General features: G+C 54.9%; 1 protein-coding gene across 1 annotated transcript in view; it reads right to left on the bottom strand.

The window, feature by feature from the left end:
• Nucleotides 1-11,911: 11,911 nt before the first annotated feature.
• The window catches only part of LOC119967711 (opsin-5-like), a 37,088-nt gene continuing 25,636 nt past the window's right edge, over nucleotides 11,912-23,363 (bottom strand). Inside the window, exon 6 of the mRNA XM_038800590.1 lies at nucleotides 11,912-12,464. Within this exon, the coding sequence (XP_038656518.1) occupies nucleotides 12,072-12,464 (393 nt within the window). The 3' untranslated portion in view covers nucleotides 11,912-12,071. The remainder of the gene's footprint in view (nucleotides 12,465-23,363) is intronic.

A 23,363-nucleotide genomic window follows, 5' to 3' on the forward strand; every position in this document is an offset into this window, starting at 1 on the left:
TTGCCGAGCTTGCTAAACTACTATTGGACAGCAAACCTTGCAATTGTGCGGAAATGGGAGGTTGAGGAACGGTCAGTTTGGGGTAGATGGAGGCGGCCTTGTGTAAAGGGACCAGTTTGAGGGCACTGTTGTTGGCGCCCCTTCCGTTCTTGCTGGTCAGGTACACCATGAGCCTGGTGGTGGTATTAACCATGAGGGTTTGGAACCGGCAGCACATCTGTATGGAAGGTTTGTCCCTGTGGGCGGCGATTTGCGACAATCATAGGTTTGTCCCGGCAGGGTTGGATGCGAGATTCCGGGGGTGGCGACAGGTGGGGATGAAGTATTTTAGGGATTGTTTGTTGGAGGGAAGTTTGTAGACGTGGAGGAGCTGGATGCTGCATGCCAGTTGCCGAAGGGGAATGGGTTCAGGGTGAATGTGTCCTCGTCATGTGCAAGATGAAGCCTCGCCCAGTTTAACGTGGTGCTCAGGGCCCACATGGTGGTGCCCAGGATGAGTCGGTACTTTTCGGGGGTGGTAGATAGGTGTGGGTGGTGTGTGGACGGGCCGGCAAATCATGTGCATATGTTTTGGCCGTGTCCGAGGTTGAGGGGTTTTGGATGGGATTTGAGGCGTAATGTCAAAGATTGTAATGCTGTTCAATGTGTATGCACTGAACTTGGGATGACACGGCATTCATTAATATGGCGCTGGCATCTATCCCAGATCTGGACTCACATCAGCTAATTATGGGGGTGGAGGGGAAGCAAAGGAGTTATTGCTTTTCATGAAACAGGGGTGGAAGGAGGCAAACCCTTGGAGTTTTATGTATCTGAGGGATAAGGAATTTTCCACATCCAGCAGGTCTACTCCCGCATGGACTTCTTTTTGGTGGGTAGGTCTCTTCTCCCTGGGGTGAGAGGGGGCGTACTGGGCTTTTGTTATCTCGGATCATGCTCCGCATTGTATGGACCGCGCTCAGCGATCCTGTGGAGAACGGACACAGCGTTACTCGCGGCTAAGAGATTTGGGAGCACATATTCTTCGCCATAGGGGATCAGCTCCCCTCCTCCAGATCTGCTCCCCTCGCCCCAGATCATCTCTCCCCCCAGGTCAGCTCCCCCCCCCGATCAGCTCACCCCCCCCCCCCCCCCCCCGATCAGCTCCCCTCCTCCAGTTCAGCTCCCCTCGCCCCAGATCAGCTCCCCCCAGATCAGCTCACCCCCCCCCAGATCAGCTCCCCCCCCCCCCGATCAGCTCCCCTCGCCCCAGATCAGCTCCCCTCGCCCCCGATCAGCTCCCCCCCCAGATCAGCTCCCTCCCCCAGATCAGCTCCCCTCCTCCAGATCAGCTCCCCCCCAGATCAGCCCCCCACCAGATCAGCTCCCCCCCAGATCAGCTCCCCTCCTCCAGATCAGCTCCCCCCCAGATCAGCTCCCCCCCAGATCAGCTCCCCCCAGATCAGCTCCCCTCCTCCAGATCAGCTCCCCCCCAGATCAGCTCCCCCCCAGATCAGCTCCCTCCCCCAGATCAGCTCCCCCCCAGATCAGCTCTCCCCCAGATCAGCCCCCCCACCAGATCAGCTCCCCCCCCCGATCAGCTCCCTCCCCCCGATCAGCTCCCCTCCTCCAGATCAGCTCCCCCCCAGATTAGCCCCCCACCAGATCATCTCCCCTCGCCCCAGAGCAGCTCCCCCCCCCAGATCAGCCCCACCAGATCAGCTCTCCCCCCCCCCCAGATCAGCTCCCCCCCAGATCAGCTCTCCGCCCCCTCCCCCCCAGATCAGCTCCCCCCCCAGATCAACTCCCCCCCAGATCAGCTCCCCCCGCCAGATCAGCTCCCCCCCAGATTAGCTCCCCTTCTTGGGGATTCAGTGGAAAATATTCACTTCTGCCCAGATTTACCCCAAGAATATGACCAAACTCCCGAGCTGCTTCACATTGGAGCTACATAGTTACAAAACATTTACATATAAGGACTAGCTTCCATTATCTGGGAATCCGAGTGGCCCATGATTGGGCCTCACTCCATAAAATTAACGTTGCTGGCCGGGAGGTTGGGGTGAAGGCTGATTTGAAGGTGGGATGCCCTCCCTCTGACCTTTGTGGAAAGTATACCGACAGAGAAGATGAATATTCTCCCGAGGTCTTTGTTTTTGTTCCAGTGCCGTCTCCAGTGTTTCTTCCCAATTCTGTCTTTTGTCGGGTCAATAAATTGATATCTATTTTTGTTTGGGCTGGTAAGACCCTTCGGATTTGTAGGACATTTCTGCAAAGGGAGTCGGTACTACTTTTGTAGACCACAAATGAGTCCAAGCCTTGAAGGTTAAAGAAAACTTGGTTTATTATAACACACTAGTATTTACAATATACAGGAGGATCTGCTCTGTCAATCCATACCTGGTCGACTTTATACAGAACTTAACCATGGATGATTTGGGGCTCCTTGTTCCCTTAGGTGGGGGGCTCGTATTCAGCGCAACTCAGGGGAGACTGATAGCTCCAACCCCGTAGGTCTCGTGCAGGTTATAACTGGGTAGTCAGTATTAGGGGTATTACGGTACCCTGGACAATGCTGTAAGACCATTGGTGTGGGAGGTGCCTGAGACAGCTGTTTCATTGGTTAAGCCTGCCTGCTGGTTCCGCCCAGTAAGGCGGAGTATAAGAGCCCGTGTCTCCCCAGCAGCTGCATTCTGTACCTCCGCTGCTGGGGGAAACATCTAGTCCAATAAAGCCTTCAATTGTCGTCCAAACTCGCTTCTGGAGTCATTGATCGAGCATCAATTTATTGGACTAGATTTTATAGAATAGAGCTCCGAATCAAGCTGGAGTGTCTGCAACTCAGCCCCCACGCGGCAAACCCAGCAGCAACCTTCGAACACTGGCTGGCGACCTTCAACGGGTACCTCAGGACAGCCACAGCTACACCCATGGAGGACCAGAAGATGCAAGTTCTTCACTCGAGGGTGAGCCCAGAGATCTACACGCTCATCGAGGATGCGGACAATTTCGAGGCCGCGATGGCCCTGTTGAAAGGACACTATATTCGCCCAGTGAATCAGGTCTACGCCCGACACCTGCTAGCGACGAGGCGGCAAATCCCCAGGAAATCACTGGAGGACTTCTACCGTGCGGTCCTGGTACTAGGTAGGAACTGTAACTGCCCACAGGTTTCAGCCAGCGACCACACAGAACTTTTGATCCGGGATGCATTCATTGCAGGAATGCTGTCCTCCCAAATCCGCCAGCGGCTACTAGAGAAAGAGACACTAGGCCTCAATGATGCACGGGCCCTGGCAAGCTCCCTGGATGTGGCCTCCCGAAACGCCCGCGCGTATGTACCCGACCGTGCGGCAGCCCCTTGGGCAGCGTGGAACACCCCCCGCGGCCGACTCCGATGCATCCCCCATCCCCCCGCAAGCTTGTGCTGCACGACTACCAGGCAGCCCCGGGGGTCCCGCTGCTATTTGTGCGGGCAAGCCAAGCACCCCCGTCAGCGCTGCCCGGCCCGCTCCTCCACCTGCAAAGGGTGTGGCAAAAAGGGCCATTTCGTGGCGGTATGCCAGGCCCGGGCAGTCGCCGCGGTCTCCGGGGGCGAACCAGGACCGCCACCCCAACCTTCTCCACGAGTCACGTGCGGCCTGCGGGCGCCGCCATCTTCCTTTCCCAGAGCCATGTGCGGCCTCCAGGCGCCGCCATCTTGCCCCTCGGACACCACGTGCTATGGATGGGCGCCGCCACCTTGCACACCCTCAGCCACGTGCAATCAGTGGGCGCCGCCATGATGGCTGGAGTCTCAGGACCCCGATTTGGATCACCACCCACCGCCCGAAGAAAACTTCCAACTTTTACCACGACTTGCCTCGGTGACCCTGGACCAGTCTCGGCCCCGAACGCTCTCGACCGCGATGACGACCGTGCTCATCAAAGGGCATAAATCATCCTGCCTGATCGACTCTGGGAGCACAGAGAGCTTCATAGACCCCAACACAGTAAGGCGCTATTCTCTTCCCATCCATCCAGTTAATCAAAGAATCTCCCTGGCCTCCAGGTCTCACTCTGTAGAGATCACAGGGTTCTGCGTAGTGAACCTCATGGTCCAGGGAAGGGAATTAAAAAATTTCCGCCTCTACGTCCTCCCTCACCTCTGCGCTGCCACGCTCCTAGGGTTAGATTTCCAATGTAACCTCCAAAGTTTAACTTTTAAATTCAGCGGCCCTATACTCCCCTTCACTATCTGCAGCCTCGCGACCCTCAAGGTCGAGCCGCCTTCCCTTTTTGCGAACCTCACCCCGGATTGCAAACTCGTCGCCACCAGGAGCAGACGGTACATTGCCCAGGACCGGACCTTCATTAGGTCGGAAGTCCAGCGGTTACTGAAGGAATCATCGAGGCCAGCAACAGCCCCTGGAGAGCTCAAGTAGTGGTTGTAAAGACCGGGGAGAAGACCAGGATGGTCATCGATTACAGTCAGACCATCAACAGGTATACGCAGCTCGATGTGTACCCTCTACCCTGCATATCTGATCTGGTCAATCAGATTGCACAATACAAGGTCTTTTCCACGGTGGACCTCAAATCCGCCTGCCAACAGCTCCCCATCTGCACTAGCGACTGCAAATACATTGCATTCGAAGCAGATGGGCGGCTCTACCACTTCCTGAGGGTTCTTTTGGTGTCACGAATGGAGTCTCGGTCTTCCAACGGGCGATGGACCGAATGGTTGACTGGTACGGCTTGCGGGCTATGTTTCCATATCTCGATAACGTCACCATCTACGGCCACGACCAGCAGGACCACGACACCAACCTCCGCAAATTCCTCCATCCCGCAAAAATCCTTAACCTCACATAAAACAAGGATAAATGAGTGTTCAGCACCAATCGTCTAGCCAGCCTCGGCTACGTAGTGCACGATGGAGTTATAGGCCCAGGCCCTAATGCATGCGCCCCCTCATGGAGTTTCCCCTCCCACACTGTTCCAAGGCCCTGAAACGCTGCCTGGGATTTTTTTCATATTATGCCCAGTGGGTCCCCAACTATGTGGACAAGGCCCGCCCACTAATCCAATCCACGGTTTTTCCCCTGTCGGCAGAGGCCCGCTAGGCCTTCAGCCGCATCAAAGCGGACATCGCAAAGGCCACGATGCACGCAATCAATGAATCCCTTCCCTTCCAAGTCGAGAGTGACGAGTCCAACGTAGCTCTGGTGGCCACCCTCAACCAAGCCGGCAGACCCGTGGCCTTCTTCTCACGCACCCTCCACGTTTCAGAAATCCGCCATTCCTCCATTGAAAAGGAGGCCCAGGCCGTAGTAGAAGCTGTGCGGCACTGGAGGCATTACCTGGCCGGCAGGAGATTCACTCTCCTCACTGACCAACGGTCGGTTACTTTCATGTTCGATATGCACAGCGGGGCAAGATAAAGAACAATAAGATCATACGGTGGAGGATCGAGCTCTCCACCTAAAACTATGAGATCTTGTATCGTCCCGGGAAGCTAAACGAGCCTCCTGATGCCCTATCCCGCGGCACATGTGCCAATGCACAAGTGGACCGACTCCGGGCCCTCCACGAGGACCTCTGCCATCTGGGGGTCACTCGATTCTTCCATTTCATCAAGACCCGCAACCTGCCCTGCTCCATCGAGGAGGTCAGGACCGCCACCAGGAACTGCCAAATCTGCGCAGAGTGCAAGCCGCACTTCTACAGGCCAGAGAAAGCTAACCTGATAAAGGCTTCCCGACCCTTTGAATGCCTCAGTATGGACTTCAAAGGGCCCCTCCCCTCCACCGACCGCAACAGGTACTTCCTGAACATGATTGACGAGTTCTCCCGATTCCCATTCGCCCATCAGCAGCTGCATTCTGTACCTGCGCTGCTGGGGGGATCATCTAGTACAATAAAGCCTTCAATTGTCGTCCAATCTCGCTTCTGGAGTTATTGATCGAGCATCAATAAAACGACCTAATCTGTTATGTTACCATTGGGCGGTAAATGTTGAGAAGGTGTGGGGGCGACTCAAGGAAGCGGATTCTATATGGGGACAGATGGAGAGGGTGGATGGTGGACGGTTCATGCAAAGGGTCGAGTCGGAGAGCCCTGGATACTGTCCCACTCCTGTTTTCCGCTGCAAGATTCACTCTGGTTCCAGTGGTGATAGCCACGTGGAGGATTTGGAATCACTTCAAGCAGCATTTTAAATTGGGCTCCATTGTCACAGCTGGCTCCGATTTGCAGGCACCATAGGAATGTGCTGTCTGTCTTGGATTCATCACTGGGGCATGGGGGAGGGAAGGGTTGGATAGGTTTAGGGACATGTTTTTGGAAGATAGGTTTGCCTGTTTGGATGAGCTTATAGAGAAGTTCCAGGTCCCGAGAGTGAACACATCCAGGTCCTTGCAGGTTCGCGGCTTTCTACACAAGGAGCTTCCTTCATTTGCCCTGGCACAGTTGCCCTCACTCTGGATAGGGTCCTGTCCTTCGCCGAGTTAGGGGAGGGTAAGATTTTGGATATTTACAGGCAGATGTTATTGAAGGAGCAGGCTTCGTTAGAAGAAGTAAAGGGGAAATGGGAGGGTGAACTAGGTTTGGTTTTTAAGGTTGTGGGTGTGGAGTGAGGCTCATCACAGGGTTAACTTCACTTCCTCATGTGTGAGGTTTAGCTTGGTCCCGTTCAAGGTGATGCGTAGGGCGCACCTTGTGGTGATCACAAGTTAACCAGATGCAACACAACTGAGCGACCACTAGAGGGAGCACGGGAGAGCCATATAAATAGATCAGGACAGGAAGTGAGGACACACTTCACAGCAGGCGGGCTGGTAAGCAGGACACACAGCAAGCAAAGCTGGTAGTTAGCACTGGAAGGTAGTTCTAGGTCGAGCTCTGGAAACTGAACGAACTCACAATAAAGCATCTTCTCCACACTTGAGACTGCGAGCTTTATTAAGACACGAGGAACAACACATGGTACCAGCAGTGATTTCAGACGCTTACTACAGGACAACTCAGCTGCAGATACAGAAAGCACAAAATGGCATGGAAATCTCCTACTGGACATTTGACTGGGGAAGACATCGCTAATTCGAGGATGTGGCATGGATACCCACCTCAGCTGGACACGACTGGTAATGTAAGAAATGTCTGGAAAAGGTTTAAACAAATGTTCGATTTTTATCTCATAGCTAATGATGTAGCAGAAGCCTCAGACAAAATTAAAATAGCAATTCTCATCGAAGGGCCTGTCAATAGGAAAGTGTATAATGGATTTAAACACTCAAAAGGTGAAGACAGGAACAGCTTACAAACGTTACTAAACAAATTTGAAGAGTACTGTGAGAAATTTGAACAGCAAGGCATGCTCACAGTCCAACCTGCACAGAGACTGAGTGATGCAAGACTTAAAAAATCACAAAAAGATCAGGAAATCGCGAATGCACAGTACAGATCAAAAAGAAGAAATAACATGAATTTTTCACAAAGCCAAAACGCTGAAATCCAGTCCAGATCGGAAAGAAAAGGTAACTTACAACTTTTAGAAAGAAAAAACACTGAAATCCGCGATAAAATGGCGTCGGAGCACATTTTGCAGTCTCTGGTAAGCAAAGAACTACAAATCGCGTCTGCGCATGCGCCGGAACCGGAAGTCGCGCATGCGCAGTTTACAAAAGATCGCGGCGCCGATCGTTATGCGCATGCGCAAGCCGCGCATGCGCAGTCAAAAAAAGTCTTCGTCGCGGACCGTCATGCGCATGCGCAAGCCGCGCATGCGCAATGGACACCGAACCGCACAAGGAAAGAAAGCCGATTTGCGCATGTGCAAGTCGTTCCTACGCATGACGTCATGACGTCTGAGAATCCTGACCACGCCCACTTAAAAGGGAAATGCCCGAAAATTGAAAACAAGACACTTAAAGTGGTAAAACCAAATTTTCTTGCCTCAGAACACAGAAAAACGCCTGAACTTAAACCAACAGTGAAAAACAACTTGCACAAAACCTTGGAAAAAGCTGCCTTCACCACACACAGTGAAGCGAACAAAAAGAATTCCGAAACAACAAAAGATGATTTGTTTTTCGACGATTACCTCTCAGACCTGACTGGGTCAGTCGGATGTGCTTATCACAGCATCAGCGACACGGTCGCAAAGTACAACACGAACCAACTCGTGGTAGATGAATCCAACCAAAATGCTTTGGTTTTCGAAGAATACTACTCAGACATAGCTGAGTCAGTCGGATATGCTTATCACAGCATCAGCAACACGGTCGCAAAGCACAACACGAACCAACTCGTGGTAGATGAATCCAACCAAGATGATTTGGTTTTCAAAGAATACTACTCAGACATGGCTGAGTCAGTCGGATATGCTTATCACAGCATCAGCGACACGGTCGCAAAGTTCAACACGAATCAACTCGTGGTAGAAGAATCCAACCAGGATGATTTGGTTTTCGGAGAATACTACTCAGACACAGCTGAGTCAGTCGGATATGCTTATCACAGCATCAGCGACACGGTCGCAAAGTTCAACACGAATCAACTCGTGGTAGAAGAAGCCAACGAAGATGAAATGGGTTTCAAAGAATACTACTCAGACATGGAGGAGTTATTTGGACATGCTGATCACAGCATCAGCGACACCGTTGCAAAGCTCAACACGACTCTACTCATGGTGGATGAATCCAACACCATGGTGCCATGGCAGCTCGTCGATACATTGGATGACAGCAATACCCAAGACGAAGACGACGCCACACAGAGAGCACAGGAAGACTCCACGGAGCGAGCGATGACAGGCTCCACAGTGCGAGTGATGAAAGACGCCAACAGGGATGCAAGCAAACACTCCCGGGCGGACACCAAGCATGAACAAGACCATGAAGGTAAACCCGCTGTACCTGAGCAACCGCAAGCAGACTATGAAAGTCTACCAAGCTCACAGGAACAAGAAGAAAGAACGGACTATGAAAGTCCAACACGCTCACAGGAACAAGAAGAAAAAGCAGACTATGAAAGTCCAACACGCTCACAGAAAAAAGAAGAAAGAGCAGACTATGAAAGTCCAACACGCTCACAGGAACAAGAAGAAAGAGCGGACTATGAAAGTCCAACACGCTCACAGGAGCAAGAAGAAGACAATGCACCTCTGCCCACTGCATGCGAAGACAGTGACAAGGTGATCACACTCAACGTACAGGATCACAGTGAGACTGACAGTTCTCAGCTTGTCTGTACCGAAGCACAGAGCGAAAACAGTGACAAGGTGCTCGCACTCGACGTACAGGATCACAGTGAGACTGACAGTTCTCAGCTTGTCTGTACCGAAGCACAGAGCAAAAACAGTGACAAGGTGCTCGCACTCGACGTACAGGATCACAGTGACACTGACAGTTCTCAGCTTGTCTGTACAGAAGCACAGAGTCGGGCCACCCAACAGTCCAGAGAGACGATGCCGAAAGAAAACATGCAGATTTTGACTCCAGAAGAGGAGCACCTGGAGTCCACAGAGACAATGCCGAAAGAAATCATGCAGATTCTGACTCCAGAAGAGGAGCACCTGGAGTCCAGAGACATCAAACAAAAAGAAACCATGCAGATTTTGACTCCAGAAGAGGAGCACCTGGAGTCCAGTGAGATAACATCAACAGAAATCATGAAGATTTTAACTCCAGAAGCGGAGCACCAAGAGTCTAGAGAAACCACGTCAACTGAAATCATGCAGATTTGGACTCCAGAAGAGGAGCGCCGAGAGTCCACAGACACCGCGTCAAATGTAATCGAGAAGACTTTGACTCCGGAAGACGAGCACCAAGAAAGCAAAGATGCGGAATCCAATTCTCCACAACTGATTGATGTCACCTGCACCGATGCAACATCAGATCATTCGCACCACTCGCGAGAAGACGAGCACCAAGAAAGCAAAGATGCGGAATCCAATTCTCCACAACTGATTGATGTCACCTGCACCGATGCAACATCAGATCATTCGCACCACTCGCGAGACGGAATGCTCAATGACTCAAATTATCCACTCGGGACACTCATAGAGTATAACAAGAAAAACAAAAGTCAAAAGAAACACAGCAAGAAGAAAAGCAACATGAAGCGCGACAAGACAAACAACAATAGCAAGAAGCACAGCAGAAACGAGAACGACAACAGCAAGAAAAAAAGCAACATGAAGCGCAACAAGACAAACAACAACGTCAGGCACAAAGATAGCGACAACGACAGAGGCAGAAACAACAAGAATGGCAACAAACACAACAAAGTCAGGAACAAAGATAGCGACAACGACAGAGACAGAAACAACAAGAATGGCAACAAACACAACAAAGTCAGGAGCAAAGATAGCGACAACAACAAAGACGGAAACGACAAAAACAGCGACAAGTACGGCAACGGAAACAACAAAAACAGGAACGACAGAAACAACAGCAATGAAACAACGACTTGTACACAATGGCACTACTTGGCACATGATGGACGATGCCACAGCACACTGCAAAACGATAACAAGACTACAAACATGTCATGGGATGACAACGAATCGCACAAACTCACGTCTGCTCCAGAACAAGCAAGCACACCAGCATCCAAGGCGGATGAGACAATAAATCAACACCACAAGCACAGAAAAAAGTCCATGCCAGTCAACATCAGTGATGTGACCATGCAAACACCTCGGGATGACGCATTGGGTACTTAAGATAACAAGGAACACCAACAACATTCACAGCGGACTTGCAATATCAATATCACCACGTCATCAACAACAAAAAGAAAAAAAAAAAGCTCTGAACAAATTCATCAAGTTTGGACTCATAAATGTGTTTATTAAGTTTGGACATATAAATACATTGGCTTTGTTAACTAAGGCAATAGCATCATCACTTGTATAGATACGCATATCATAAGTTACTGTTTTGTATAATTTTCCTTAATGATGTACAGAAACTATGTAATGAGAAAGAGGGGGATGTGGTGATCGTAGATTGACCAGATACAAAAACAACAGAGCAAAACACGAGCGGGAGAGCTATAAATACACTGGGACAGGATGTACAATTTTCTTTAACGATGTTCAGAAAATATGTTAAGAGAAAAAGGGGGATGTGGTGATCACAAGTTAACCAGATGCAACACAACTGAGCGACCACTAGAGGGAGCACGGGAGAGCCATATAAATAGATCAGGACAGGAAGTGAGGACACACTTCACAGCAGGCGGGCTGGTAAGCAGGACACACAGCAAGCAAAGCTGGTAGTTAGCACTGGAAGGTAGTTCTAGGTCGAGCTCTGGAAACTGAACGAACTCACAATAAAGCATCTTCTCCACACTTGAGACTGCGAGCTTTATTAAGACACGAGGAACAACACACACCTGACTAAGGCTTCTTGGGGTGGAGTATAGGTGTGAGTGGTGGTCTAGGGGACCGGTGAATCATATGCACATGTTTTTGGTCTTGTAAGATTCTGGGTCTCCTTTTCCGACACCAGGTCGGATATTTGGGGTACTCAGCGGGAGCCGTGCTTTGGTGGACATCTTTGGAGTATCGGACTTGGTGGTGCTGCACAGGAGGATGAAGGGAGCTGTCCTAGCCTCCACCTTGTTAATAGCTCGGAGGGGGGTTCGGCTTGGATGGAAGTCCCCGGTGCCGTCTAGGCTTCGGCCTAGCTGGAGGACCTGATGGAATTTTTGTGTCTTGAGGAGATCAACTATTTCATGAGGGGGTCGGTGAAAGGGTTCTACCCGAGGTGGCAGCCTTTTATCTCCTTTTTCAGGCAACTGATTATGGTCAGCTGCAGGGTGCATTTTTGAAAAGGTTTTGCTTTGTTTATTGACGGTTGAGGGGGAAGTGGACTGGGGTTCGGAGGAGTGTTCTTTGCACTGGGGTTTGCTATTTCATTGCTACTTTGATATAATGGAAATCTTTTATGAATAAATATGTTTTTTTAATGAATAAATAAGGAACTTATTACAGGGCCGATTATATGAATTGGCCACCAATCTGTGCCTCCCAGTATGTTGATCCTATGAAGAGTGTACTTTGATTCTTACAGCGCACCGTGGCGCCTCCTGCTGGCAAACCCCTACAGCCTGTCACATTCATAGCCGGAATTCGCACTGTTGGGAAAGTACGATGATTCCTGGTCACCATTATTGGGATGCTCCTGCCCTGAGCTGGAGCTGTCCCTCAGTACACCCGCCTCCCACTCCAGGTCCCTCTCTGGGCGGCGCTTGATCCGTTTGAGTTTCACACCATCCTTATCGCTGGCACAGAACAGGAGCACAGTGACATCCCGGCGGAACTTGGAATTCATTCCGAAGTAGATGGCAGGGTTATAGAAGCTGGCGGACTTAGCGAAGAGGCTGGCGAATATGCTGGTAAGCTTCGGGACGTGGTGGCCACTCGCTGACCACATGGAGATCACTGCGTATGGTGACCAGGCGATAATGAACGCGGTGCAGATCACCATGGAAACCTGGAAAAGGCAGAACAGGCTGGGGTTAGAGAAGAGCAGCCACAATCTGCAATTCCTTACCTTGGCCCAAACTGCACACATCATTCACGTAAGCATGCTGTCCTCATTCACCCACAGCCAATTCAGGCTTGAGCTGACAAGTGGCAAATAACGTTCACGCAATGCCATCTCCAAATAGTTAGTGGATTGGCCATGATAAAGTTGCCCTTAGTGTCCAAAATTGCCCTTAGTGTTGGGTGGGGTTACTGGGTTATAGGGATATGGTGGAGGTGTTGACCTTGGGTGGGGTGCTCTTTCCAAGAGCCGGTGCAGACTCGATGGGCCGAATGGCCTCCTTCTGCACTGTAAATTCTATAATAAATTCTATGATAAAGAATACAATTATCTTGACATGGCATTCAATGGAATTACCATCGCTGAAATCCCCCCACAAATATTCTGTGGGCTCCCATTGACTAGAAAATGAACTGGACCAGCCAGAAAAATACTGTGGTTACGAGAACAGATCAAAGGCTAGGAATCCTTATGTGAGTAACTCATCTCCTGACCGCCCCCCCAAAGCCTGTCCACTATCTACAAGGCACAAGTCAGGAGTGTAATGGAATACTCTCCACTTGCCTAGATGAGTGCAGCTCCAACAACACTCAAGCAGCTCAGGGCAGCACGGTGGCACAGTGGTTAGCATTGTTGCCTGCGGCGCTGAGGACCCGGGTTCGAATCCCGGCCCTGGGTCACTGTCCGTGTGGAGTTTGCACATTCTCCCCGTGTCTGCGTGGGTTTCGCCCCCACAACCCAAAAGATGTGCAGGCTAGGTGGATTGGCCACTCTAAATTGCCCCTTAATTGGAAAAAATAATTGGGTACTCTAAATTTATTTTTTATAAAATAGAAAAAAAAACACTCAAGAAGCTCAACACCATCCAGGACAAAGCAGCCGGCTTGATTACTTCCCATCCACAAACATTCACTGTATGTATCATCGACAAGATGCACAGCAGAAACTCACCAAGATTTCTTTGACATCCCCTTCCAGCCCCACAACTTCTACCATCTAGCAGAACAACGGGAGCAGATACCTGGGAACATCACCGCCTGCAAATTTGCCTCCAAGTCATTCACCATCCTGACTTGGGAATATATCGTCGTTCCTTCAGTGACACCAGGCCAGAATCCTGGAACGCCTTAGCTAACAGCACAGTGGGTGTACCTACACCACATGGACTGCAGCGGTTCAAGAAGGCAGCTCAGCACCACCTTGTCATGGCCAATTAGGAAGGGTAACAAAGACTGTCCTGTATCTCACTCACCCAGGCTAGTGTCACACTCCGAGTATCACACTCCCCTAGTACCTCATTCATTCAACCCAGTCTCACATTTGCCAAGTCCAGTGTCACACACCTAGTGTCGTTCTCGACTAGCCCATAGTCGCACTCACCCAGCCCAGTGTGGCACACACCCAGCCCAGGGTGGCACTCACCCAGCCCAGTGTGGCCCTCGCCCCGCCCAGTCTGGCACTCACCCAGCCCAGTGTGGCTCACCCAGCCCAGTGTGGCTCACCCAGCCCAGTGTGGCACACACCCAGCCCAGTGTGGCACTCGCCCAGCCCAGTGTGGCAGACACCCAGCCCAGTGTGGCTCACCCAGCCCAGTGTGGCTCACCCAGCCCAGTGTGGCTCACCCTGCCCAGTGTGGCACACCCAGCCCAGTATGGCTCACCCAGCCCAGTGTGGCCCTCACCCAGCCCAGTCTGGCTCACCCAGCCCAGGGTGGCACACACCCAGCCCAGTGTGGCTCTCACCCAGCCCAGTGTGGCACACACCCAGCCCAGTCTGGCTCACCCAGCCCAGGGTGGCACACACCCAGCCCAGTGTGGCTCACCCAACCCAGTGTGGCTCACCCAGCCCAGTGTGGCACACACCCAGCCCAGTCTGGCTCACCCAGCCCAGGGTGGCACACACCCAGCCCAGTGTGGCTCACCCAGCCCAGTGTGGCTCACCCAGCCCAGGGTGGCTCACCCAGCCCAGTGTGGCTCACCCAGCCCAGTGTGGCTCACCCAGCCCAGTGTGGCCCTCACCCAGCCCAGTCTGGCTCACCCAGCCCAGGGTGGCACACACCCAGCCCAGTGTGGCTCTCACCCAGCCCAGTGTGGCACTGACCCAGCCCAGGGTGGCTCACCCAGCCCAATGTGGCACACACCCTGCCCAGTGTGGCACTGACCCAGCCCAGTGTGGCACTGACCCAGCCCAGGGTGGCTCACCCAGCCCAATGTGGCTCTCCCAGCTCAGTGTGGTCATCGCCCCGCCCAGTCTGGCTCACACAGCCCAGTGTGGCACTCACCCAGCCCAGTGTGGCTCACCCAGCCCAGTGTGGCTCACCCAGCCCAGGGTGGCACACACCCAGCCCAGTCTGGCTCACCCAGCCCAGTGTGGCTCACCCAGCCCAATGTGGCTCACCCAGCCCAATGTGGCACTCACCCAGCCCAATGTGGCTCTCCCAGCTCAGTGTGGTCATCGCCCCGCCCAGTCTGGCTCACACAGCCCAGTGTGGCACTCACCCAGCCCAGTGTGGCTCACCCAGCCCAGGGTGGCACACACCCAGCCCAGTCTGGCTCACCCAGCCCAGTGTGGCTCACCCAGCCCAGTGTGGCACTGACCCAGCCCAGTGTGGCTCACCCAGCCCAGTGTGGCTCACCCAGCCCAGTGTGGCTCACCCAGCCCAGTGTGGCACTGACCCAGCCCAGTGTGGCTCACCCAGCCCAGTCTGGCTCACCCAGCCCAGTGTGGCATACCCAGCCCAGTGTGGCACTGACCCAGCCCAGTGTGGCTCACCCAGCCCAGTGTGGCACACCCAGCCCAGTGTGGCCCTCACCCAGCCCAGTGTGGCACACACCCAGCCCAGTATGGCTCACCCAGCCCAGTGTGGCTCACCCAGCCCAGTGTGGCTCACCCAGCCCAGTGTGGCACTCACCCAGCCCAGTGTGGCTCACCCAGCCCAGTGTGGCACACACCCAGCCCAGTGTGGCACACACCCAGCCCAGTGTGGCACACACCCAGCCCAGTGTGGCACACACCCAGCCCAGTGTGGCTCGCCCAGCCCAGTGTGGCTCACCCAGCCCAGTGTGGCCCTCACCCAGCCCAGTCTGGCTCACCCAGCCCAGGGTGGCACACACCCAGCCCAGTCTGGCTCACCCAGCCCAGGGTGGCACACACCCAGCCCAGTGTGGCACACACCCAGCCCAGTGTGGCTCACCCAGCCCAGTCTGGCTCACCCAGCCCAGTGTGGCACACACCCAGCCCAGTGTGGCACACACCCAGCCCAGGGTGGCACACACCCCGCCCATTGTGGCTCACACCCAGCCCAGTGTGGCTCACCCAGCCCAGGGTGGCTCACCCAGCCCAGTGTGGCTCACCCAGCCCAGGGTGGCTCACCCAGCCCAATGTGGCACTCACCCAGCCCAGGGTGGCTCTCCCAGCCCAGTGTGGCACTCGCCCAGCCCAGTGTGGCTCACCCAGCCCAATGTGGCTCTCCCAGCTCAGTGTGGTCATCACCCAGCCCAGTGTGGCTCACCCTGCCCAGTGTGGCTCACCCTGCCCAGTGTGGCATACCCAGCCCAGTGTGGCTCACCCTGCCCAGTGTGGCACACACCCAGCCCAGTGTGGCACACACCCAGCCCAGTGTGGCACACACCCAGCCCAGTGTGGCTCACACCCAGCCCAGTGTGGCTCACCCAGCCCAGTGTGGCACTGACCCAGCCCAGTGTGGCTCACACCCAGCCCAGTGTGGCACATACCCAGCCCAGTGTGGCACATACCCAGCCCAGTGTGGCTCACACCCAGCCCAGTGTGGCTCACCCAGCCCAGTGTGGCTCACCCAGCCCAGTGTGGCACTCACCCTGCCCAGTCTGGCTCACCCAGCCCAGTCTGGCTCACCCTGCCCAGTGTGGCTCACCCAGCCCAGTCTGGCTCACCCAGCCCAGTGTGGCACACACCCAGCCCAGTGTGGCCCTCACCCAGCCCAGTGTGGCACACACCCAGCCCAGTGTGGCTCACACCCAGCCCAGTGTGGCTCACACCCAGCCCAGTGTGGCTCACCCAGCCCAGTGTGGCACACACCCCGCCCATTGTGGCTCACACCCAGCCCAGTGTGGCTCACCCAGCCCAGTGTGGCTCACCCAGCCCAGTGTGGCTCTCCCAGCCCAGTGTGGCACACACCCCGCCCATTGTGGCTCACACCCAGCCCAGTGTGGCACACCCAGCCCAGTCTGGCTCACCCAGCCCAGTGTGGCACTCACCCAGCCCAGTGTGGCACACACCCCGCCCATTGTGGCTCACACCCAGCCCAGTGTGGCTCACACCCAGCCCAGTGTGGCACACACCCAGCCCAGTGTGGCTCACACCCAGCCCAGTGTGGCACACACCCCGCCCATTGTGGCTCACACCCAGCCCAGTCTGGCTCACCCAGCCCAGTGTGGCACACACCCAGCCCAGTGTGGCTCACACCCCGCCCATTGTGGCACACACCCAGCCCAGTGTGGCTCACCCAGCCCAGTCTGGCTCACCCAGCCCAGTCTGGCTCACCCAGCCCAGTGTGGCTCACCCAGCCCAGTGTGGCACACACCCAGCCCAGTGTGGCACACACCCAGCCCAGTGTGGCACACACCCAGCCAGTGTGGCTCACACCCAGCCCAGTTTGGCTCACACCCAGCCCAGTGTGGCTCACACCCAGCCCAGTGTGGCACACACCCAGCCCAGTGAGGCTCACCCAGCCCAGTGTGGCTCACCCAGCCCAGTGTGCCATTCACCCAGCCCAATGTGGCACACACCCAGCCCAGTCTGGCTCACCCAGCCCAGGGTGGCACACACCCATCCCAGTGTGGCACACACCCAGCCCAGTGTGGCACACACCCAGCCCAGTGTGGCTCACACCCAGCCCAGTGTGGCACACACCCAGCTCAGTGTGGCTCACCCAGCCCAGTGTGGCTCACCCAGCCCAGTGTGGCTCACCCAGCCCAGTGTGGCTCACCCAGCCCAGTGTGGCACTCGCCCAGCCCAGTGTGGCTCACCCAGCCCAGTGTGGCTCACCCAGCCCAGTGTGGCTCACACCCAGCCCAGTGTGGCACACACCCAGCCCAGTGTGGCACACACCCAGCCCAGTGTGGCACACACCCAGCCCAGTGTGGCACACACCCAGCCCAGTGTGGCTCACCCAGCCCAGTCTGGCTCACCCAGCCCAGTCTGGCTCACCCAGCCCAGTGTGGCACACACCCAGCCCAGTGTGGCTCACACCCAGCCCAGTGTGGCACACACCCAGCCCAGTGTGGCACACACCCAGCCCAGTGTGGCACACACCCAGCCCAGTGTGGCACACACCCAGCCCAGTGTAGCACACACCCAGCCCAGTGTGGCACACACCCAGCCCAGTCTGGCTCACCCAGCCCAGTGTGGCCCTCACCCAGCCCAGTGTGGCACACACCCAGCCCAGTGTGGCTCACCCAGCCCAGTGTGGCTCACCCAGCCCAGTGTGGCTCACCCAGCCCAGTGTGGCACACACCCAGCCCAGTGTGGCACTCACCCAGCCCAGTGTGGCACACACCCAGCCCAGTGTGGCACACACCCAGCCCAGTGTGGCACACACCCAGCCCAGTGTGGCTCACCCAGCCCAGTGTGGCACTGACCCAGCCCAGTGTGGCACACACCCAGCCCAGTGTGGCACACACCCAGCCCAGTGTGGCACACACCCAGCCCAGTGTGGCACGCACCCAGCCCAGTGTGGCACTCACCCAGCCCAGTGTGGCTCACACCCAGCCCAGTGTGGCACGCACCCAGCCCAGTGTGGCACTCACCCAGCCCAGTGTGGCACACAGCCAGCCCAGTGTGGCTCACACCCAGCCCAGTGTGGCTCACCCAGCCCAGTGTGGCACACACCCAGCCCAGTGTGGCACACACCCAGCCCAGTGTGGCACTCACCCAGCCCAGTGTGGCACACACCCAGCCCAGTGTGGCACACACCCAGCCCAGTGTGGCACACACCCAGCCCAGTGTGGCACTCACCCAGCCCAGTGTGGCACACACCCAGCCCAGTGTGGCACACACCCAGCCCAGTGTGGCACACACCCAGCCCAGTGTGGCACACACCCAGCCCAGTGTGGCTCACCCAGCCCAGTGTGGCACACACCCAGCCCAGTGTGGCACACACCCAACCCAGGGTGGCACACACCCAGCCCAGGGTGGCACACACCCAGCCCAGTGTGGCTCACCCAGCCCAGTGTAGCTCACCCAGCCCAGTGTGGCACACACCCAGCCCAGTGTGGCACTCACCCAGCCCAGTGTGGCACACACCCAGCCCAGTGTGGCCCTCACCCAGCCCAGTCTGGCTCACCCAGCCCAGGGTGGCACACACCCAGCCCAGTGTGGCTCTCACCCAGCCCAGTGCGGCCATCACCCAGCCCAGTGTGGCACTGACCCAGCCCAGGGTGGCTCACCCAGCCCAGTGTGGCCCTCACCCAGCCCAGTCTGGCTCACCCAGCCCAGGGTGGCTCACCCAGCCCAGTGTGGCCCTCACCCAGCCCAGTCTGGCTCACCCAGCCCAGGGTGGCACACACCCAGCCCAGTGTGGCTCTCACCCAGCCCAGTGTGGCACTGACCCAGCCCAGGGTGGCTCACCCAGCCCAATGTGGCTCTCACCCAGCCCAGTGCAGCCATCACCCAGCCCAGTGTGGCACTGACCCAGCCCAGGGTGGCACACACCCAGCCCAGTGTGGCTCTCACCCAGCCCAGTGTGGCACACACCCAGCCCAGTGTGGCTCTCACCCAGCCCAGTGTGGCACTGACCCAGCCCAGGGTGGCTCACCCAGCCCAATGTGGCTCTCCCAGCTCAGTGTGGTCATCACCCCGCCCAGTCTGGCACTCACCCAGCCCAGTGTGGCTCACCCTGCCCAGTATGGCTCACCCAGCCCAGTGTGGCACACACCCAGCCCAGTGTGGCACACACCCAGCCCAGTGTGGCTCACCCTGCCCAGTGTGGCTCACCCAGCCCAGTGTGGCACACACCCAGCCCAGTGTGGCTCACCCAGCCCAGTGTGGCTCACCCAGCCCAGTGTGGCTCTCCCAGCCCAGTGTGGCACACACCCCGCCCATTGTGGCTCACACCCAGCCCAGTGTGGCACACCCAGCCCAGTCTGGCTCACCCAGCCCAGTGTGGCTCTCCCAGCCCAGTGTGGCACACACCCAGCCCAGTGTGGCACACACCCAGCCCAGTGTGGCACTCTCCAGTGGCGTGCAGAGGGGGGGGGCCGACGGTGCGCTGGCCCCGGGCATCGATTGGATGGGGGCAGCAGCGTGAAGGGAACGGAGCACGCACCGCAGTCGGCCAGAGCGCGCCTGCGCACCGCGGGCGGCCGGAGCGCGCCTGCGCACCGCGGTCGGCCGGAGCGCGCCTGCGCACCGCGGGCGGCCGGAGCGCGCCTGCGCACCACGGTCGGCCGGAGCTCACCTGCACACCGCGGTCGGCCGGAGCGCGCCTGCGCACCGCGGTCGGCCGGAGCGCGCCTGCGCACCGCGGTCGGCCAGAGCGCGCCTGCGCGCCTGGTGAACAAAAAGGGCGCGAAATCTCCCGAATCAACGGCAATCAATGCCACCATGGGTGAGTTTTATTTATTCTTTATCTTTATCTTTTGATCCATTTTTAAACTCTTCTCTGCACCCTCTCTATAACTGTCAATTTACTAAACTGTCGTGCCCAGAATTTGACATTTGGGCCAGGGGCACCCATTTGGGACAGAACCAGTATTTTATGAAGATTCATCATGGCCTCTTAACTTTTGCCCTCTTACCCTTTATACTTAAAGCCCAGGGTCCTATAAATGGGAGATTCTCAGAGACAGGGGCAGCACGGTAGCATGGCGGTTAGCATAAATGCTTCACAGCTCCAGGGTCCCAGGTTCGGTTCCCGGCTGGGTCACTGTCTGTGCGGAGTCTGCACGTCCTCCCCGTGTGTGCGTGGGTTTCCTCCGGGTGCTCCGGTTTCCTCCCACAGTCCAAAGATGTGCGGGTTAGGTGGATTGGCCATGCTAAATTGCCCGTAGTGTCCTAAAAAAGTAAGGTTAAGGGGGGAGAGGGGGGGGGGGGGCTGTTGGGTTACGGGTATAGGGTGGATACGTGGGTTTGAGTAGGGTGATCATTGCTCGGCACAACATCGAGGGCTGAAGGGCCTGTTCTGTGCTGTACTGGTCTATGTTCTATGTTCTACTTGACTGCAAGCTGCTGGAGCTCGGATCTTGAACAGAGCTTTATATCTGGATTTGGGGACCCTTTATGTACTGGCATAGTGCACAAACAGGCCCCACATGACCAGGGTTTTGTGAAGAAGAAGGGATCTGGAAATGTGTCGACTGTGAAAATTATATTTGTGGAAATTGGGTGAAGTAATGCCGTTGTTTGATGAGACTTGGTGCTAAAGCTTTAGAGAAATGAAGATGGAATTTGATTTGAAGAAGTTCAATGTTTTGAAGGATATTGTGGCTGAAATGAATGTGATACGTGCTGAATGGGCTGACTGAGAAATGTGTGAGATATGTCTTTGTATCTGCTATGTGTAATTTATCGGTCATATTATTGCAATTTTCCTGTTAATTCATGTTTAATTTACGTTGATGTTGGTGTGATTGCTAATATAAAAGTGAAGTTTTGTATATTGGTCTTAGTTGGGTTGTTTGTAGTTTGTTTCCACAAGGGTCATAACAGTATTTCCATAACGTTGCTGCTCTTATCCTTCTCCATGGGGGTTGCAGAGGAGGGAGGCACAACTTTCGAGACATAACATCTCACCCATTGCTGCAAAGCAAAATGACTGAAGAAGAGAACAATATCCCTAGAATCCCAGCGCTAAGGGGAAATTGACTAACTCTTACAGCGCAATTTAACCTCAGGCAGCCGTCCTATACCTTAGAGATGACCTAGAGGCAGCTTGGGGCCTGTCGTGAAGGTGAGTGCCTTTAAATTTGCTTACCTTTCACCGGGAGCAGGGTTTGAGGGAATATCAGGTAAGCTCTTCGTTTCTTTTTCTTCTTGTTTTTTTTAAATCTAGAGGTGATGTCAGGGAAGGCAGTACAATGCTCCTCCTGCAGAATGTTTGAGGTGAGGGACGCCGTCAGTGTCCCTGCTAATTTCATCTGTGGGAAGTGCACCCAACTCCAGCGCCTCAAAAACCGTGTTAGGGACCTGGAGCTTGAACTGGATGAACTTCGGATCATTCGGGAGGCAGAGGGGGTCATAGATAGGAGCTTCAGGGAAGTAGTTACACCAAAGACTGGAGATAGATGGGTAACTGTAAGAGGGACTGGGAAGAAGCAGTCTGTGCAGGGACCCTAAGCCATGGGGTACGGGCCTCTGGCACGGAGTCTGTCCCTGTTGCTCAGAAGGGAAGGGGGGAAAGGAGTAGAACATTAGTAATTGGGGACTCAATAGTCAGGGGCACAGATAGGAGATTTTGTGGGAGTGAGAGAGACTCACGTTTGTTATGTTGCCTCCCAGGTGCAAGGGTACGTGATGTCTCGGATCGTGTTTTCCGGGTCCTTAAGGGGGAGGGGGAGCAGCCCCAAGTCGTAGTCCACATTGGCACTAACGACATAGGTAGGAAAGGGGACAAGGATGTCAGGCAGGCCTTTAGGGAGCTAGGGTGGAAGCTCAGAGCGAGAACAAACAGAGTTGCTATCTCTGGGTTGTTGCCCGTGCCACGTGATAGTGAGATGAGGAATAGGGAGAGAGAGCAATTAAACACGTGGCTACAGGGATGATGCAGGCGGGAGGGATTCAGATTTCTGGATAACTGGGGCTCTTTCTAGGGAAGGTGGGACCTCTATAGACAGGATGGTCTACATCTGAACCTGAGGGGCACCAATATCCTGGGGGGAGATTTGTTAGTGCTCTTTGGGGGGGTTTAAACTAATTCAGCAGAGGCATGGGAACCTGGATTGTAGTTTTGGGGTACGGGAGATTGAAAGTATAGAGGTCAGGAGCACAGATTTGACTTCGCAGGAGGGTGCCAGTGTTCAGGTAGGTGGTTTGAAGTGTGTCTACTTCAATGCCAGGAGTATACGAAATAAGGTAGGGGAACTGGCAGCATGGGTTGGTACCTGGGACTTTGATGTTGTGGCCATTTCAGAGACATGGATAGAGCAGTGACAGGAATGGTTGTTGCAGGTTCCGGGGTTTAGGTGTTTTAGTAAGGTCAAAGAAGGGGGCAAAAGAGGGGGAGGTGTGGCGCTGCTTGTCAAGGACAGTATTACAGTGGCGGAAAGGATGCTAGATGGGGACTCTTCTTCCGAGGTAATATGGGCTGAGGTTAGAAACAGGAAAGGAGAGGTCACCCTGTTGGGAGTTTTCTATAGGCCACCTAATAGTTCTAGGGATGTAGAGGAAAGGATGGCGAAGATGATTCTGGAAAAGAGCGAAAGTAACAGGGTAGTTGTTATGGGAGACTTTAACTTTCCAAATATTGACTGGAAATGATATAGTTCGAGTACATTAGATGGGTCGTTCTTTGTACAATGTGTGCAGGAGGGTTTCCTGACACAATATGTTGACAGGCCAACAAGAGGCGAGGCCACATTGGATTTGGTTTTGGGTAATGAACCAGGCCAGGTGTTAGATCTGGAGGTAGGTGAGCACTTTGGAAACAGTGACCACAATTCGGTGACCTTTACGTTAGTGATGGAAAGGGATAAGTATACCCCGCAGGGCAAGAGTTATAGCTGGGGGAAGGGCAATTATGTTGCCATTAGACATGACTTAGGATGTGTAGGTTGGAGAAGTAGGCTGCAAGGGTTGGGCACACTGGATATGTGGAGCTTGTTCAAGGAACAGCTATTGCATGTTCTTGATAAGTACGTACCAGTCAGGCAG

The sequence above is a fragment of the Scyliorhinus canicula genome, chromosome 6, assembly GCF_902713615.1.
Source record: "Scyliorhinus canicula chromosome 6, sScyCan1.1, whole genome shotgun sequence".
NCBI classification, from domain to species: Eukaryota; Metazoa; Chordata; class Chondrichthyes; order Carcharhiniformes; family Scyliorhinidae; genus Scyliorhinus; species Scyliorhinus canicula.